Source organism: Enoplosus armatus, chromosome 18 (assembly GCF_043641665.1).
Source record: "Enoplosus armatus isolate fEnoArm2 chromosome 18, fEnoArm2.hap1, whole genome shotgun sequence".
Lineage (NCBI taxonomy): Eukaryota > Metazoa > Chordata > Actinopteri > Centrarchiformes > Enoplosidae > Enoplosus > Enoplosus armatus.
Genome location: NC_092197.1, coordinates 10,549,208 through 10,568,813, shown reverse-complemented (window position 1 = coordinate 10,568,813; position 19,606 = coordinate 10,549,208). Strand labels below are relative to the sequence as shown.

Genomic DNA, 19,606 nt, shown 5'->3' with positions numbered 1-19,606 from the left:
GTGGGCTTCATAGTTAAACATATAGTATGGTGTTCACAGAGGAAATGGAAACCGTGTGTTGTTTTGAAGACACAGAATGAAAAGGTCTTTTTGTTACTGCAGTGGCTAACTGAGACATCTGCTACTGAAGCAGAGCATTGGCAGTTTCATAGAGTAGTACATCAGGAGATTATAAGAACTCTTTTTAATATTGATGAGCAGTAGTGACCAAGGCCGCCTGTTTATGGAAAAGGCAGAGAGAGCCAGGACTGCACTATTTATTCATTTTCTTCTGTAATTAATGATCAATTACATCTAGTCCAGTTTTTTTCTGTCTCTGTGATACATATCAACAGTATATAAATAAATTAACTTGATTCTGTATTTACTGAAGTATTTCACTTGCACATAACACTTATCAGACACAAACAGAAGTGAATTGCTGCTATCATGAACCTCTGTACTAAACTTTTACTTTCATACACAGACCTTGCACATGACATGGAATAATGAAATGGCATTTAACCTTTATTTGACCCATTCATCTAGTCACGGGCTAATACCTGGTCGTTGCTGTTTACACAGGACTTTGTTCTGCAACTGTAGTTGTGTTATATATCACTACTAAACCATAAACTATACCAGACTCTGTATAAATCTATGAGGTCAGTCATTGTTTTCTCTTTTCCTTCTTAGGTCCACACAAAGTTCCACTGTCGGCAAGCACACATTCCAGGATCAGACACCTCCTGCCTCTCCTTCTCCTATGATGGCATGACTCTCGCTTCACGTGGAGGTAATAAAAAGACCTCTTACAGTATCCTCTAATCCCCGCAGCCAGCTATTGCACATGTTGAAGTTGCATTCATCAGCAGCCCAGCTCAGAGGCTACAGTTTTTAGCTCCAATGCTTGATCATTTATCCGAAGCGATGATTTTTAAGCAGAGACGTAAACAGGGACCACCACCACCAACAAAACATAGAGGACTCACAAGAGATCTATCCTCATAAACATGTGAGTTTCTCCCTGATGTGTGTTCTAGTCGGGGAGGTTGCTAACACAAAGACAAACAGGAACTCTGTAGAGTCCTTCACTCAACATATTTCTGTACTGTAAATGAAAAATAACTCTTAGAGCCTTGTTGTATAGTCAAGAAAAGTAAATAACTTTGAAGAAAGTTCCCCTGTGGTGACTTTCTGTAAAGTAAATCTACAGTTGACCTGATGCCTCTATCTCTTTTCTAGGTGATGACACTCTGAAGACATGGGATATACGTAACTTCAAGAAGCCCGTGAATGTAGCTAATGGACTGACCAACTACTTTACAATGTGAGGATTTTAAACTTCCTTCTGCTTCATTACTGTAAATGACGTGTGGATTATTAGCTGTTGATATTGTATGTGTGTAATCTTTCCCCTGTTAGGACCGACTGCTGTTTTAGCCCAGACGACAAGCTTCTTGTAACGGGGACCTCAGTGAAGAAAGACGAGGGAAATGGGAAGTTGGTTTTCTTTGACCGGGCTTCCTTTCAGAGGGTCTATGAAATAGAAGTCACCAACGCAGTAAGTTCTGCCTCGATCTCCACAACCGCAACTGCGCTCATTGCAAGATGTTTTTCAGCTGGTTAATGTGATACGTTGGTTACAAACCAAAATTACCCAAAATAATGCACAGTGGAAAAGAAACAAAATGAATCCACAATGAAACATAATGAAACCAATGTGCATGTCATTTTTCCTCCACGTAAGTAGTCTGGGCTCAAACAAAACTACAGCCTTAAAATGTTGTTATTTGGTTGTAACAACAGTAGTCTAAGGCCTCATTATGACAGCCAAACAGATTTGACTGGCCTGACATGGAGATTTATTTAACTCCCCATTTAACCCAACACAGGATTATTCCAACGGATTAGAACTTCAGTCTATTATCTATTTTAGTCTGTATTTATTAATTTCTAACAGCAACTATGTGGTAGTGTACACAGCAGGGATTTAGAGAGACGGATGCAGAATAGTGCAGTCAGCAGCCTCTGTTGTGTATAATTATGGAATAATAATGCTAGAAACTCCAGTCTACAAAAATCGCCTAAAATGTAATTTGAATCGATATCAGTTCACTCAGAAAGAGAAATTAGCGCAATCCTCTGGCAGTGACTAGACATTTTCTCTTTTAGAATAAGTCTGAAGCTTATATTTTCTCCATGTTCACTCTGGATGAAAGATTGACGGTAGCAGTATTTGGGAGAAAATACAGAGGAAGATTAGAGTTATGGAGGGGAGTGAAGGCAAAGGAGGAAAGTTTTTTTTTTTTAAATGGTTAGAGGCAAGCTATGAGAAAGCGGAGTAATGTGACCTTTCCTTACTGCAAGTCATTCCCACAAACCCTTGGCAGGACAGCTATTGACGCTTTTATATGTACTGCCTTTGAGTTACATGTGAAATTAAATTATCAGCATGTTCCGTTCACATGCGCAGACTACACTGTCAAACACATTAGCTTACTATATACTTTATACTAATCCTGCTTTCTCAGAAATCCATTTGGTGAGGGCAACCAGCCATAGGTGTGAAATGAAGGGCAGAGGTGCTGTCTTCAGTAGAAAACCTTTTTTTTTGTTGCTTCCTGCTCCTCCTCCTCCTGCTGTCTCTCCTTTTCAACAGATTTAGCGCTGTGTATCTGCAGTCATAACTGTGAGGTCTGACAGAGGATAATGGCTTCTAACTTGGTCTCCATGGCTAAGGCATGACGCTTTGACATGGGCCACTGGGTGAACATGTTCGAGAGAGGGGAGGGGGGGCAAAAGCTGGGTTTGTGTGTCTGTGCATCCCCCTGTCCTGCCAGCCAGCTGCTGTTAGCTAGCAAACCTTGGCACAGCATCGACACTAAGTGCATCCCGCTGCACGGTTGCACTAACTGAGGGGAGGGGAGGGCGTTCTGTGTTTTGGTTGACCCATTTTATCTTAGAAATTTAATAAAAGAGCAAATTCATTTTTTATTTATTGTCATTTCCTTATCTAAATATGAGTTTTTTGAGTCACTTTATATAAAAGGAGTGTGAGTCTGAAGTTAGTATAAAGAATGATATTGCGTTTAAATGTAATTGATTGATTTCTGCTAAGAATTGCATTTTAACACCAATTTCACCTTCTGTACCTTGGTGTACGGCCTTCCTTCATTCAGGAACAACAATTTCTATCTCACACTTGTGTTACACTATTGTTTGTGAAAGTGTTTCCCAAAATGAACACTACATTTTCTAGATACCCTGTCGGGTAGATGATGTTGCTACTGGACTTGTCCTCTCCTCTCTAGATAGCTAGAGCTCCTGTCTGCGCTCCAATTAAAATACTTGACTTTTGACTTAAAGACAGTAGGTAGAGGTCCACATTTAGATCAAGCAGTGGTCATAATCACATGTTGTATTTAAGGTCCTCCTGCAGAGTCTACGTCATTTTTATATGAACAGAATCAGCTGTAACATTTGCACCCACTTCACTGTTGTGACGATATCGCTATAGGCAGCATCAAAGAAAGGCCTCAGACACTTTGGGTCAAAGAGTCTGTTTAGATCTTAACAACCCTCCTCCTCCTCTGCATCACTCTGTGGATGTTTGTCTTCTCTTTTACTTTACTGAAGAGGGTAAACATTTGGAAGTGATTTTTCCACTGGCCTTTCACTCGCTCCACCGTTTACTATTGTGAGAAACTCCGAAAGCTTCAGCTCAGTTACACTGGAAGGACGGCAAAACCTCTTCCTGTCTACTCACCCTTTGTGCTGTGCAGAAATCCAGCAGATTTCCCACAAAATCCAGCACGGTGCCATGGAAAATAATGCAGTCTAGAGCTTGGTGCAGGCTGCCAATCGCCTTGGCAATGGTTTTATTTGTGTTAATTATGTTAACCTCTAAAAATGTATATGGTAATGATTAAAGTACTTTAATCATAGTCTATGGAGATATCCTTTTGAAGCCACTCACATATTTGAGCAGTTTCTTGCAGTCATATAACTTCATTTAATTGCTTTCATTTATATGAATGAAAAATAAAATGGTTTGTGCATCAGAAGTTGTGTTGGGTGGGCACATGGATGGCACACAGGCACAGAGAAAACACATGTTGTGTTGGAGAATCATGCTATTTGTGCACTGAGGACAATTACTGCAAGATTGCATAGACATTTTAGCTTGTTTTTTTGGCACACTGGAAAAATGGAAATAGAGAGTTTAGAGAAGTTTATACAGAGAGAGGTTTAGAGGGGAAGGGTTAGGGTTAGCTGGGAGATTGCCTAGCCTAGACCATTTTGATGTCCTACGTTTTTGGATAGATGCCGTTTATGGTAATTTGCTGCATGTTCATGTTTGATAGTTTCATAAATTTGCTTGATTCAGCCCCTCCTCCCAACCATCCACTGACCATTACTCTAACAATCTGAGGGTACCTGGATCGCACACACCAAATTGTATTGGTAGCTTTGCCCTCTTTTAAAAAAAAATATATATATATATTTTGATGCAGTGAAATTTAGTTTTGCTGCAGATCAGTTATTTCTGGTCGACATGCACTCAGTGAACCTGACAAATGTGCTATTTACAATGTTTACATCAGCCGTCTGCTACTCGGATGGCCCGAGAATTTAAGTGCAGTCTTTATAAAGTGGCGTACCAGGCAGGCGAGTGAAAGGAAGGGCCACCAATCATTTCTAACTAAACAGTCTACATAACCCCAGACCTGGATTCTGGGGTGCGCTTGGGAGCAGAGGCTGTTTTAGGCCCATTGGGTAAATACGTCAGACACTCTTAAGCTTATCTCAGTGCATCAAAAGGGGCAGAAACCAGGTGAGACCCTGCTGACTATCAGTTTTTTGGCTGAATTTCAAATGGGGACCAACTTAAACCTGCAGCCCTCATGCACCTAAATGCATGTGCATGTATGTCTGTGTGTTGCATGTATGTGTTCACATTTCAGCTTGCACGCATGTGTGTATCTTCCGGTACGTTTGTGTGAGCGCCTGCACTTTGGCGCATCCGGAGAGGATGTTTGTTGCATCTCTGTCCTTCATTTCCTGTCATCTCTCCACTCTTGCTTTGTAACCCTACCCTAAATGCTTCGGATTGGTACTCAGTATTAGCCAAAGTCCTGAGTATCTGTATAAGAATCAGTATTGGGATAGGAGAAGGGGGCATCAGAGCATCCCTAATATGATAGGCTTATGAACAGGTATAAGATTGTAAATAATGAGAATGACTTGTTAAATATGCTGGAGTGCAGCTACAGCCGTAATATATATTTTATGACATTTCTCTGCGTGGAATGGGATTTTTGTAGATGGAGATTTTGGGGTCACCTTCACTAGTTGCTGTTTGCCCATGCTACACCTACCATCTCATGCTTGATGCTTAAACAGTGAGCTGCTCCCTGTGCCATGCTCTTCAAGGAGACCTTTGATACGAATGGTCGGTCTTTCGACCTCAGTAAGAGCGGCCAAGCTTGAAAGTTAGAAGGGAGGCCTGAACTCTGTTCTTTCTTTTGCATCTTGCCAAGTAAATCTTGCAAGACGTAAAAGCCAGTTGTTCTAGTAAGGCAGTACATACTAATTACAGACTTCTCGGACATGTGCCCACTCAGTGTGTAGCTGAGGTGCTAAGTGTAGAGTTCTCCTTTCCAATACTGCATTCAGTTGGCCTGAGTAGCTACGTCTGTCAGAAGCAGTGCACATTTGAATCCACTCACCAGCAACTCAACAAGCAACACAGCTGTGACTGTTGTGTCCCATTAGTGCTGCATAACTTTATTCCATAATCAGCACACAAATATTGGGGCGAGTGGCTGTTGTCTTATTTATCCCTAATCAGCCTTCGGTATTTTAATCTGACGGGACATAGAAGGCTGCTACTGAAGAGCTGACTGATTAAAGTGTCCTCCTTCATGATGTGATGTAATTTGGTGGACGTGAAGCGTAAACAGGGGTTCCTAGAGTATAAACACGCTGCTCTGAATATCTGGAAAGCAGCCTCACTGTTGGACTGGACTGAGCTGTGCTTGGCTCTGGGCTTCTCAGTGGATCCAGCTGGGGTGGGCCCCACTGAGCTGGTCTGTTTTAAGCTGCTCTTGCTCTCTGCTCTTTCTATTTGACTTGTTCCACTGTTGACAGAATGATTTGTTTGTGTCTGAAGAGGTTGTTTTCTGACAGGGCTGCAGTTACCCGGCTGTGTTGTCAGTTTTATTTTGGTCTTACTGCCTGATCTGGGTCGTTCTGTGTCGTGTTGCCGTGCTGCGTATTGGGTGAATTCCTTGAGATTTGACGGTACCTGTCGAGTGTAACAGTCGTCTCTGCCTTCCCTCGTATGTGACGACTGTCCGCGTTGCTTTAGCAGCCGTGACAGGGCAATTTATAACCCATTACACATTTACACTGAAGCACATCCACAGTGGGTAGACTTCGATTGCTCACGATACATACATGTTGATACACGTTGTAATAAGTATTGAGCTTTCTATGGGAACAGCATCTCCCTCAGGACAAATACAGCAGATTTTCACAGTTCCATTATTAAATTAACTGTCTTTAAGCTACGATAATACAGTGCATTTTCCGCAGTGCAAACATATTTACATTTGTGCTTATTAAGTAATGTATCTGAATTATTTCTACATGTCATTATATATCTGCCAATGCATGAATGGAATATGTGAGGCTCATATTAAGCACATCCTGTTTCAAGCATTTTTCCAGATCTTTCTATCAATTACAGCCGGCTCATGATCTGGTTGAGCAGATTAACCCTCATCTGTCCGGTGAGCTACACACCACTGAGCTGATAGTGTAGATACTGTATATATGTATCTATGAGGTTTGTGCAAAATTTAAGCAGATTGTCAATGATTTAAGGTCTTAAATATGTTGCATATTTACATGAAAATGTTGGAACATGATTAAATACATTTATTTACGTGGTGACAGAATTTAATTGAATATAAATTATTGGTTGATCACTTGAAGTTGTATTTTACAGTTTTCATATTGTAATATTGAAGTAAAATCACCAGCTGGTTGTATTTTCTCTCTCTACATGTATGCACTCGTCTTCGTACGTGTCTTTCCTCTTGTGTGCGTGTGTGTGATTGAGACTCCTTCCCCTGGTATCCTGTTGGGAAGCTGAACAGCTGGGCGCTAAGCAGCTTTCACCGTCATAGAATCTGGACGTCCCAGTCGTAGTCCTACCCCCACCCCCCATCCTACGCCCCTGTCCTAGACCCCCCCCCCCCCCCCCCCCCCCCCAGATTGCCTACTGTGTTCCACATAAAGACGTGCCAAACGCTCACTCTCTTAAAAACTCTGTACAACTGCAGGACATACACATCTGCACCAAATATACATAGATGTGTGATAATGATGACACTCTTAACCACAAGTCATCACAGAAGGTTGTGATGCTCCAATAATGTGTGTGAAGAAAGGAGACACTACTGCAGGGAGTCCAGCTCTCCCTCTGCTCTCCCCCTGCTACTGTAGCTCACATATCACCGAATGAACAGAGGGTCTTCATCACTGTCCAACAACTGTGTGTGTATCTATCTCTCTCTCTCTCACACTCGCACTCACACACACACACACACACACACACACACACCTCTGGATAAATGTGGTCACATTTGCCTATTGGCACTGGGCCATCTGTCACACACAGACTGAGGGATCCAGCCCTCATCCAAACAACCAAATATAGTCAACTAGAGCAGCAGAGCACGCTGGGACTGATCCCCACTGTACCACAACCAACCTAGGTCACACACTCACAATACGCGAGACAATAAAACATGATTGTTATATTTTGTTAGCAGGGGAGCCGAAACATCCTTGCAAATCTGAACCACAATAGAGAAAGTTGTTCACCGCCTGCTGTGGGCTGCTGTTTTAAACGTACAACCTCCTTTCCTCACGTGTACCACCTTCAGTTACCGTACAAAAAAACATTTAACTGCATCTTGTTGTTTCTGTATGTTCCAGAGTGTCGTCCGCTGCCTGTGGCACCCAAAACTTAACCAGATAATGGTGGGAACTGGAAATGGCCTGGCCAAGGTCTACTACGACCCTGTTAAAAGCCACAGGTATGTTCAGTTTAGACCTTTACATTGTTATTTTATCTTCTTTTTATTGACAACATTTCCCCTGAAGTGACTAAAACCAACAATGCCTTTATTCTAAAAGCTACAGCCTGAAATGACTTATTGCTGTGCCATAGAACTCTATTGTTGACCAAAAACAATTAAAAAAAAATGATTATTTGACCCAAACGTTTGAAGATACTGCATCCTAAATTCATCATCTGTCTCTATGTTAGTCAAACCAAATACAATAGCTCCATCATTTACTGTTGTTCCCAATGACAAATATGTCACCCAATGCATCACTATGGCTATTCTATATATTTTTAATGTTTTTTGGACAACAATGCGGTTCTGTGGCATGGAGGCATAAGCAATGTTAGGCTGTGGCTGCAAATAATTGCTATTGTGTGATCAATTCATTGTTGGTTTAGCAAGGCCTTATCTTTGATCTCTTGTTTTCTATATGATATCTTTTTAAAAATGGCATCATTTGTAACCAACTGGCTCTTTTCCAGAGGGGCTAAACTGTGTGTCGTGAAGAGCCAGCGGAAAGAGAAACAAGCAGAGACGCTAACACAAGATTACATCATCACACGTAAGTTCTTCCATGTCTGCACTCGTAGACACATGCACAAACACACTCATGATCTGTGTCATCCATACCTTCTGAGAATAATAGAATCCACCACCTAATGATCTTTGAACTTCATTCCCGCCTCTCTTGCCTTGTCGTGCAGTTTCACACAACGCCTTTTAATCTGTGAACAATTACTGAGGCAATTAAAGTGAAGTGCCTTTCTCAAAGCCCTCCAGCAGTTGAATCCACCTTGAGCCACAATCCCATCTGTGCTCAGTGCTCTTCACGTGATAAGACACTGTGTGTTTTAATTGCAAGACATCACCTAAACAATTTGAGCATCTTCCTTCTCAGACATAAAGAACAAAACTACCAACGTCTGTTTACATGCCACCTCTCTCACACACACACACACACACATAGAAGCATTCAAACACACTCTCTCATGCACCGGGGGCTTTGCGAGGAATGAGAGAGTGTTTGGGGCTTTCACAGGCCCATTAGCTGATGGAGTAGGGTGTGGATGAGTGGATCGACAGCCACAGGGCACTGTGCCACGCAGCGGCCATGTGGTCTGCAGTCACGCCGGATCACGCTAGGCACAGCCGCTTCTCCCACCTCTGCTGGCGTGATCTCCTGCTGGTCCACACACACACACACACCCACACACACACAAACTACCCCCCTACCTGTCATCCTGTCATATCACCCCCACACGAGGCTGTCATCTCTTCGGTGCGTGCCTCATGCTCCTTTGCCCCCAGTCTGAAGTCGTGAACCTACAGGGACAGAACAGCTGCCGACGTGTCGTCCCTGATTGGCTGCTAAGACCCAATTCAGATGCCATTTATTGTTTGGGCCACTGCTGCCTTTTCAGGTGCATCATGTGATTGCATTGCCATGCCAACAGGGTGTGAAGTAGGCAGGCATTTGACTGCTACAAGCGGCGAGTGACGCACTTGATGCCCTGGCACTGGAAAATTAGAGGGGACAGGAAGCAAGTGATGGCCCATTGAGAAAAGCGAGGGAATCTGTTAACAGTAACCTTTTTGCTTAATGTAGCGTGGAGGAGAAGAATTAACACTGAACAGTGACAGGGCTCCTGAACGGAAAATCACTTTATCTAGCCCTTTACTAAAGTGTCTCTTTGTAACCCCTGAGGATAAGAGCAGAGCATACACTCACTTTACACAAACACAAATGCACGCACACACTCTCTCTCCTTCTCACACATATTTGAGGGCACTCATTCACACTTACTCATGCACACGTTCACTCACACACTCGTGGGTTTAAGTGCTGGGGGCTTTTATTGTGATAGTGTGAAGAGTGGCAGAGTGATTGCCTGAATCTAAACATGGGGGATATAATGAATATGTTGGTGTGCACTATGGCAGAAAGAGTACACAAGAGGAGAGATGCTGCCAGAGGTCAACAGGTGCACGTATTTTTTGCGTAAATGCTGTGTATCTTCTTAGTAGATGAGATAGTGTTTCTGCACTTTTTGTATAAAAACACTTCAAAAATACAAATCTCAGCTTTGCATTTCGTCATTGCATTTCGTTTAGCAAAGTAGTGCTACACGTGGGCTACAAACACTGAACATATTGCCAGGTGCCCTGCCTTGCTTATTTGCACGGCTGTGTTTTGTGATCTTGCAGTTGGAGTTACCTAAGCAGCTTGATTATCCTTGTTTACTCTGTGTGTCTCCAGCTCATGCCTTACCCATGTTCAGAGAGGCCCGGCAGCGGAGCACACGAAAACAGCTGGAGAAGGACCGACTTGACCCAAAGAAATCCCACAAACCCGAGCCTCCTGTGTCCGGACCAGGTAAAGTGCTTTTTTTTTCCCCCTCTTGCTTTTATTAACACAAAATATTAACTTCACACAATAAGCAAATGAGTAACAAGAAAAGCATAGTGGTGTGCTATAGTGTGTACAACCAGTGTCCCTGAGAGACTAGACAAAGCCAAAACAACAAAATGAGCACAAACAAAAATCTACAACAAATATTCTCGTTTGAATATGAGTATAGTAACGAGCTACGACTGCAGTTCGGCAGTTGTTTTTAAAGCGTATTATTAGCCATGTCCTTAACTGGATGAATGCATGATTCTTTGAGGCAGATGTACAAATCCACAGTTGTTGATGTGTTCGGTATTACGCAATCCAGCTGAAGTCAAGAGCTATAACAGCACTGCTCCCACTTGGCCTCTCAAAGATTCATTGTAGCCCTGCTGTTGGCCTCGTATTTTTTAACTGCAGGAACATAATGATGCATTTTGACCTTTCTGTGGAACCCACGGTCGGTCTGTTTACATTTTTACTGTAATACCCACTTTCACAAATGCCACACCTATGCATGATCATGGATAGTTTGAGCTCCAATTTGCCAGACAACATTTCCTGCTTCTTTGTATTCCAGCTGGCTCATGGCTGCTGTGTTTTGTTGTTTTTTTCCCCACTTCTTTTCACTTTCACTCTCTTATTCTTTAAGTATTATGTACTTACAACAATGTAATGGTTCCTTGGTGCAATACAGTGCATAATACATATGTTTTTTTGTCAGATTTAAAAAGAAAAACATGTTTAAAGCATACAAAGAGTATACAAAAAGTAGTCAAATTTAAAAAGGGGGTCCTGAAAAATCAGTGAAATAAGAAATTTAACCTAATTTATAACAGAACTACCTAAAAAAAAAAAAAGCCACAGCAGCCCACTAACCCAAATACAAGGGTTTGCTTTAAAGGAAGTTTACTTTACCATAGTGTTTTGTAATTAGAACAAAACAAAACCTTTACTTACATTATAAAGACTTTCTAAGTAAAAAAACACTGCTAAGCTGAATGACATTAATCAGGAATCATTAGAGCGATATTGTATATAAGTATGAAAACATGTAGAGTCACAGAGGTTGAGAGAGACAGAAAATAGTCTGCAAATGAAAATGTAGGTCCATGTTATAAAAATAAGTCTGACTACTTGATAGCAGGTCAGTGGTTTTTAGACGACAGGGTGTCTTTATACTGTTTATCCTCTGTATAGAATGACTTTGCAGAAGTGCAAGGTAATGTTTGGTGGTTGGCTCGATGCTTACAAGCAATGGAAAGAGGTGCCTCTCAATCCTCCAAACAACCTCACTGCCCAACTACTGCAGGAAATCCCTGTGTGTTTATGTATGGGAATGTATGTGTGTGTTTGTGTGTGCACATGTATGTGTATATCGTATCCTTAATCATTTAAGACAACCGTAATAATGTCTTCTCTGGAAAACAGGAAGTTTTTTTCCACAAAAGCTCCATTAAGTGCAGTCAAATGCAGCCAACAGCACAGAGGTACTGTAACTACAGCAAACATCAGTGAAGCGTTTATACGCAACTTTCTGAAGCAAGAATGCAACAAGTGCACAAAACAGAAATTTACCCAAATTAATAAAAAACTTTTAATTGAAAAAACTAATTTGGAAAACGGAGCATAACCTTTGTGCACATCCCACTATGTTAAAGATCAATGGTACCATTTTTATAAGAAATATAATACTGGGTAATGTAATAAACTAAAACAAAATCTTTTTGTGGACTTCGGTGGTGTATTTAATGGATACATTTGTGATCATCTTTCCAGCAGATCATACAGTTAAAGGAATACTTTTGGGAACTACGCTTATTTGCGTTCAAGCATAAAGACTGGAATTAGGTGTAAAACAGCAACCTGGGTCTCTCCAAATTCAAAAATACATCAACCAACATCTGTAAAGCTCAGCAATTAACATGCCATGCTATGTTTGTTTAATCTGTACACAAACAGAATTAAAAAACAACAATTAGTGGTTTTACAGAGACGTTACGTGCTGTAACTTTTCTGGACAAACAACAGTTTATCTAACCACCCAGTGCGTTTGTGCAGCGTCTCCACTCGTTGCTTGGCAACCTCATGGTGATGACAAGGCTTAAGAAATTCACTGTGCCCAGCTGCTGTTCTGTTCCTTTAAGCAACCTTTACATTTTACTAAATTAAATACTATAAATGTGAGTGAATTTACATAAAACATTACTGAGATGCTCTAGTGACTCAGTGGGATTCAGAAACAATTGTCAAAAAATACAATCCTGGATTTCAGAACTTCTCTGATACATTAGCTACTAGGTTAGCTAGCTAACTGGTGAAAACAGTGTATATACTATAATTGTACAGCTGCTATTTGCTCGCCTTTGATGCCAGGCGATTTCACTGTCTAAAGATAGTGGATGACAGCATCTGGCACCAAAGACTAGCCAATAGTAGACTGCCAGGTCAGTCTGGTAGAAGTCAGGCTTTACACAGATTTGGGTTTGAAACATATATATATTAAAAAATGACTTTTATTTATTCATGACTGCCATTGTGATACTACCAATGTGGGGTGCCAAACTTGGGAATTTTCCAATTTAATTTGCCTCGGCTTTAATTTAAGTGCTTTCTGCTGACAGTTTACAGTGTGCCATATTGTAGTCATACTTTGACTGTATCTAATCCAGTAATGGTGTGTCCTGACAGGTCGTGGAGGGAGAGTAGCAGCTCATGGTGGCACGCTGTCTTCATTCATTGTGAAGAACATTGCTTTAGATAAAACGGATGACAGTAACCCACGAGAGGCCATCCTACGTCACGCCAAGGAGGCTTCAGATAACCCTTACTGGGTTGCCCCTGCATACACAGAGTAAGAAAACCTCCTATCTTCGTTTGTAAAAATATGAATCATTTACACCCTCCCTGTCCATCTTACTGTTTGTCTTTTCCTCACTCACTCGTCCTCTCTCATTAGCAGACAGCGTAAGATGAGTACTGTCTGGGAGTGCTGCGTATGCTGTTGTGACAGTACTTGGGTTTCTTCCTACCGGTGTGACACATAAATGTTTAAAGACTTGTACAGTTTTACAGGTACACACTTCAAACTGCAGGAAGGAGAGTAATGGCCAGCTTTAGATCCCTATCGGACTCAGACAGCTATGTAAGCGTGGCACAAAGCCGTGAGCCAAATCAAACAGTCTGCCTCACATACAGCAAGAAAACGATCTCTATAGTTATACTCTATATATACATTATAGTAGATCATTCTGCGCTCTTTGCTTGGCAGGGAGTTACTTTAAACATCTCGTTAATTCTACTGAGGAGTTAGCTTTGGTCTGACTTACAGTCTTCTGCATCATGTAACTATAACTGAACTACCTTCAGCCTCAGTTGACCCGTACAGAAGAAATAATTTCTCCAAAGCTCTAAAATTGTAATATTAAACTTCTTAAAACATTCCTGTCTTCACAGCTGTGTCATCTGATTGTTATCATTAACTTGCTTTAAATTGCTTTGCTCTGAAGTTGTCTGAAAAAAAACAACAACAACAGATAAATCATTACTCTACCTGCGAATCCCTTTAGGACCCAGCCAGAGCCTGTGTTTGCAGAGGAATCGGAGGAGGACGAGGAGGCTGAGAAGGAACCAGAGTGGAAGAAACGGAAGATCTGAGGTGCTTCAAGAGCAGTTCGTTTTATACAGGAAAGCTGACAGGGTGGGCTTGTGGTTGGATATACAGCACCGTAACCAGAGGGTCCCAGGATCAATCCCAGAACACTGAGTTACTGTCAGAAACTGTGCTTAGGAGCATCAATTAAATTACTAAATGGTGCAGCCTCTGTCCTCCCTCCTGTAATGTTTTTTTCTTAGCGTATATGTATTTATGTGCGTGCTTCTGTGTTAAGGGGTAGCACATAAATGTGGCAGGCATTTTCATTGTGCAAGCATAATATAATTTTATACAGGTTTATGTTTCTCTCTTTGCAGTTCATCAACTTCTGGAAGAACTTGGCTTTTTATGTCTGTTTGGATTATACTGACTTTATTTTCAGCATTTCTATTGTCCTCTCCTCCCACATCTCCAGAGTTTGCTAATACCTCATAAATCTGCTCCAGATTTTGTGGTCTGGTTCTGTTCATCAACTATGAAGAACAGTTTGTAAAAAGTAAATTGCAAAGGAGTACAAACATTTGCAGCCAATGCAGTGCATTTTTTTTTAAGGGTTTACAGTTTATAAAGCTGTGCAGTTTTATTGGAGGGATTTACAAAACGTCATTCAGCCAACTGCTAATTTAGATTTTTTTCCCCCTCCATGCTGTATTTCACCTCGAAACCTAAATAAAGGTCATTTGTATTTTCTTGTCAAGTGGTGATATATTTTATCCAAAGGGAAGTAACAGGTCTGTTTTTACCAGCTGATCGAATGATTTTTTCTGCCAAATACCTGCAGATTAACTGTACACCCAGTCCTGGCCAAAACCTGTGTTTTGATTAAATAACCTGTGTTTTAAATAAAGTTTTTACAAGCTACTTTTTGCACAATTATTGAACTAGTAAACTTTACAAGTGCTGCAATTTATAATATTGATGAATGAAAAAAGATATAAATTGAGATTTTAATTCAAAATAATCTTAAAAATATCAAGGTCCACTTAGAGCTTTTTCTGTACTTTTCAACCACATCTCACGGTCGGTCAACAAATTGCTCAATTGACAACTTCAACTTGATGAGGAAGACTATGAGGTGAAACCTCGAGTTAAGATAATTTTCTCAAACAACTGTCCTCAAGGTGAATAATGAGCTCAAGCTCCAGTACAAAATGTCACATATTTCTAGGTCACATATTTTCAGTTGTTTTCATGCCTAATTTTTTAAGATTAAATGTAAGTGTTGCAACAAACATACAGTGTGTATTTGTTCTTTGCAAAAACAAATGATAATCTGGGATAAGTTTTCTCTTTGAATCCTGTGAATGACCTGTACACTGTCTAAAACAATTTCAGCTGACAGAGAAAACCACAACATACAGATCTGATGAAACCCATGTTTGTGATCTTTATATATCTCTCTGGAATGCAACTTCTGCTTAAAGCAACAAACTGATGTGAGAGCTCTTGTGTTTCAAGTACAACTCGTTTGTAACGAGATCAATTTGAGTCACATAGTTTATTCTGCTGTATACATTTTGAATTTCACTGGCATGATGACAGGTTTTGATAATACATTTGCTGGGGGGGGGGTTCTCAAATTGCTCAGCTACCTTATATCGTTAAGACGTAGAAAGTTTTTCTACTCTGACTTACAATGAGCGAAACTGTAGAGCCATCTTAAATTCCTCGCCAACCAAAGTTACAAGCAGATAATCAAATGTCTCAGTGTCCTGGCAACTCCCTGTGGCCATAAAATGAATACGAGACAAAGAAAAACGAGGACAAGAAATATGGAAGAAGTAAAACAATGAGTGATGTTTTTAAGAGCAACTAAAGTGGAGAGCTGAGAAGAGATTGGCTTCGTGGGGGAGAGGCTGACGTCACGATATTCTTGAGTTCTCAGGCTGCAGCAGGGGGTGAGGAGTGACAGTCCCAGTCACTCCACCACCATATGATGAACCAGTTGGCGAGTGGAAAGGAGAAGCTGTTTGAAGAGCTGAAACCAAAGCCTCCAGGTACAGGCATTTTAAGATACAGACCTGTTAAAGGGTGAGTTCATCCAAATTACAAAGAAGCATTTTCTTACTTACAGTACCTGTAGTGGTATCTATCTATGCCCCAAATACAGAGGAGGTAAATGCTAGTTTTCGTGCTGCTCAAAGCATTAAAAGCATAATGAGTTTGAAGTCAGCCTAAGCTTATCTTCCCAGATACAGTGTCCTAGTTAATCAGAATATTCCACAGACTTTGTGACTAGTTTTCATTGGAACATCTTTCTAGCCATGAAATAGTCCCAAGGAAACCTTTTTTTGTGATTTGGTGGACCTGACCTTTAAGTTACTTTAGTTACTGCCGGCCCCAGACATCATGTAGTATAAAATCCAAATTAACTTGACAAGAATAAACAGATTAGTGGACTTTTTCTTTCAACACAGTGAAACCAAAACAATGAACTGAAAGTCACTAAATGCTCAATAAAGCTGAGGAGAGCTGCAGAGTTGGTTTCATAATTAAGTTTTTCACTATTAGCGACCCCTTTTATGTGTACCATTGTACCATTTTATCCATTGTTAATATAAAATTATTGGTAAGAGCAGCTTTTACTATTAGACCTCAGCACTGAAGAGACAAGGGATATTTTTGAAAAAACAAAGCATTTAAACAGCTTTGATTAAAAATGTAAATGCTGAGTCATTTTGATGGTCAGTATTCAGAGGCCGGAAAGATTTGGAAATTAATTTACGAAGACTTGTGACTTGGTATTACAAGAATTTAGGCTTGACTTGGACTTGCCCCTAAAGACTCGACTCTTGTAGTACGTCAGCTATACATTGTATACACACCTGTCTGTACTGCTGCCATTTGCTGATGAGAATCAGCATTTACATATCTTCTTTGCACAGTGGAAACATTCTTGAGCGCCTTGATTTACAGCTCAGTGGCGCTTTACCGCTAGCTTTTGTTTACTGTACGACCTTGAGCTAGTGTTCAGGAATGCAGAACAGGAGGGGATACCACGCTGTAGAGGCCATCTCTCAAACCATCCCCACAATTCTCCATTTAACCCAAATTTTCATCCTCAATTTTACATGATGCCTGTGTAAACACATCCCAGGCAAATTAGCACCATCTGGCACCGGCGCGTTATTGTAAATGGCAGAAGACCAGGAGACAAGCTCATTTGATAGAAACAAGTTTAATTCTGTAAAAAGTTATAAAATGAATATTGTACAAAAATAAAGTTTGCCGAGAGCTTTGGTTCTGTAACATGAAACAAGTGAGACGACATGACAGGTTTTTCACAGAGGTGTTAACACAATGAGGAGCGAAAACAAATCCAAACCTTTCTTCAAATATTAACACTGAGGATTCCTTTGCATCTTTACCTTTTGCTTGTTTACCTTTGAGTCAAAACCAGAGGACTAATCGCCGAGGAACAGTAGAGCAAACAGTCCCGAAGATGAGAGGGCTTGTGGTCACAGTTAACACACATTAACGTATGGTATCGAAGAGTAGCGAGGCGCTTTGAGGCTTCTGGGAAGTCTCCTAACTGCACATTCTCATCTGGAAAGGCTTACGCACGAATCAGTTGTTAAAGGGGAAGATGATCCAATTGATGAGGTATGCTGTGATAAAAGCTAAGAGTTTTTTTTCCTCTCTGTGTAGTGTTTGGCCTAAATTCAGCTTGATGCAGTGGATTTGTTCTGTGTTCAGGGGGATTACACAGTAAAGCTGGCTTGCTTGCTGCTGGGTGGGCACAGATACCTTGGTCCCTAATCCGTGCTAGCATCAAGACCTACCCGAGGGCTCTCTTTGTTCCACTTAAAACGATCCCCTCTCAGGGTCTCGATGGGCACAGCAACATGCTTTTAAAGAGCCTCCTGTTTTCCTGGATGTATATTTCTGTATAGTGCGGGAATAAAGTTGGCTGAACAAGTTATTGCATGTAGAAAGCATGCTGAGCCTACCCACTGTCTTCCCTCTGTAATTTCAAAACATATTCTTTTGTCGAAACGTCTAGTCTTGAGATATTTACATCAGTCGGCGATGACAGCCGCCACAGTAGCTAGATCTTCCTTAAACTGCCTTCACCAAAATGTCTTTGCCAACGGGGATATTTGGTTAAGACTCATGTTAGAGGATCACTTTCAAATCCTCTTTCAGGGAGTAAGACCTGTCTGTCACAGTCGAGACAGAAACACAGGCAGTCCTGTGAACCTTAAAGCCTATTGAGATGGTAACCGCTGCAAAGCCTTTGCTCAGATTTGGTGCAAGGTCAGAGTGAGGTTGAAAATAAACAGCAGCAAAGAGTAATTTGCCTCCTTGTAAACATACAGTATAATGATGTGATAGTTTGATACCCAGGTGCTGTGAGGAGAGAGCAACATGTGAAGTTCCCCCTGGTCATACTGGAGAAAATGAGGTGAAATGCCCCCCCCCAAAAAAAATAAAATCTATCCCGCTGTCCCTCAAAATGCTCCAAAACAACAGCTCGATTCAATCGAAAAATCTTCTATTGGTCCCCTCCTCTGTGTCTCTTTCTACCCTCCCGTAACTTGATAGCTAACAATGATCTTTTGGACTCATGAATTGAGAAACCGTGGAATCTAAGTGAAGCGAATAAGCATTATTAGGATGTGTGGGTGTTAAGTGTTCAGCAGTTCTGGATCACCTTCTTTTTGATTTTGCTTGAGAAAAATGCTCCACTTTGGCACCATCCAGGACAAACAAAGCGTTTAAATAAATAAGAAAAACAACAATTTCTTTCATAAAATGGATTGAAATAAATAACAATAAGTTAATTCCATCTTAATAAATATACCTCTTACACACACGTGTATATATATAGATATATATATATGTATATACATATATATACTGTATATATGATTGGATTTTATGTTGATGCGTTGCACCAAAAAGTCTTTGCTGAACTCTGGTGTGGTAATTGTCATCCCTTGGCTCTGAACGTAAATGTCAACATCCAGACTATGCAGTGGAAGTGATTGAGACTGCAGCTGAATATACTCCTCAACTCTCCGCTTTCATCTGGAGTTTCAGGAGCCAGATATGGAAAAACCTGGGAAAAAGTTCCTGGGAAAATTAATTCTTCTTGAAAAGCAAGCCAACTTAGTCAGATGTTTTCTTCACTCTCACCTTTTTAGACAGCACAGTTAGCAAATCTGGAAGTGTAACAGTATTGTCTCTGAAGGACTGAGCATGGACTGTCAAAGAAAAATGTACAGTTTGCTTTTTTAACGGCTCTTCCATCGTCTTTTAGGTCACAGAGGTGGCCTGTATATACTCACCTGTGTCTCCTTTGACGACAAATGACAAAAATTTGAGACAATACACTCCCTCTTTGACCTTGTATGCCCATTTCCAACAGTGATCCCTCCCTTCGCAGCACTAGCTTGTAAAGGTGATCCTTAGTTCACTGATGCTGGTCATGTCTGT

At 40.9% G+C, this 19,606-nt stretch overlaps 1 protein-coding gene across 1 annotated transcript in view; it reads left to right on the top strand.

Annotated features, from left to right (window-relative positions):
• LOC139301274 (WD repeat-containing protein 70) overlaps window positions 1–15,028 on the top strand; it is a 39,140-nt gene extending 24,112 nt beyond the window's left edge. The window contains exons 11-18 of the mRNA XM_070924623.1: window positions 676–775; window positions 1,225–1,309; window positions 1,405–1,543; window positions 7,990–8,090; window positions 8,606–8,685; window positions 10,381–10,497; window positions 13,204–13,366; window positions 14,082–15,028. Of these exons, the coding sequence (XP_070780724.1) occupies window positions 676–775; window positions 1,225–1,309; window positions 1,405–1,543; window positions 7,990–8,090; window positions 8,606–8,685; window positions 10,381–10,497; window positions 13,204–13,366; window positions 14,082–14,169 (873 nt within the window). The 3' untranslated portion in view covers window positions 14,170–15,028. The remainder of the gene's footprint in view (window positions 1–675; window positions 776–1,224; window positions 1,310–1,404; window positions 1,544–7,989; window positions 8,091–8,605; window positions 8,686–10,380; window positions 10,498–13,203; window positions 13,367–14,081) is intronic.
• Window positions 15,029–19,606: the final 4,578 nt, after the last annotated feature.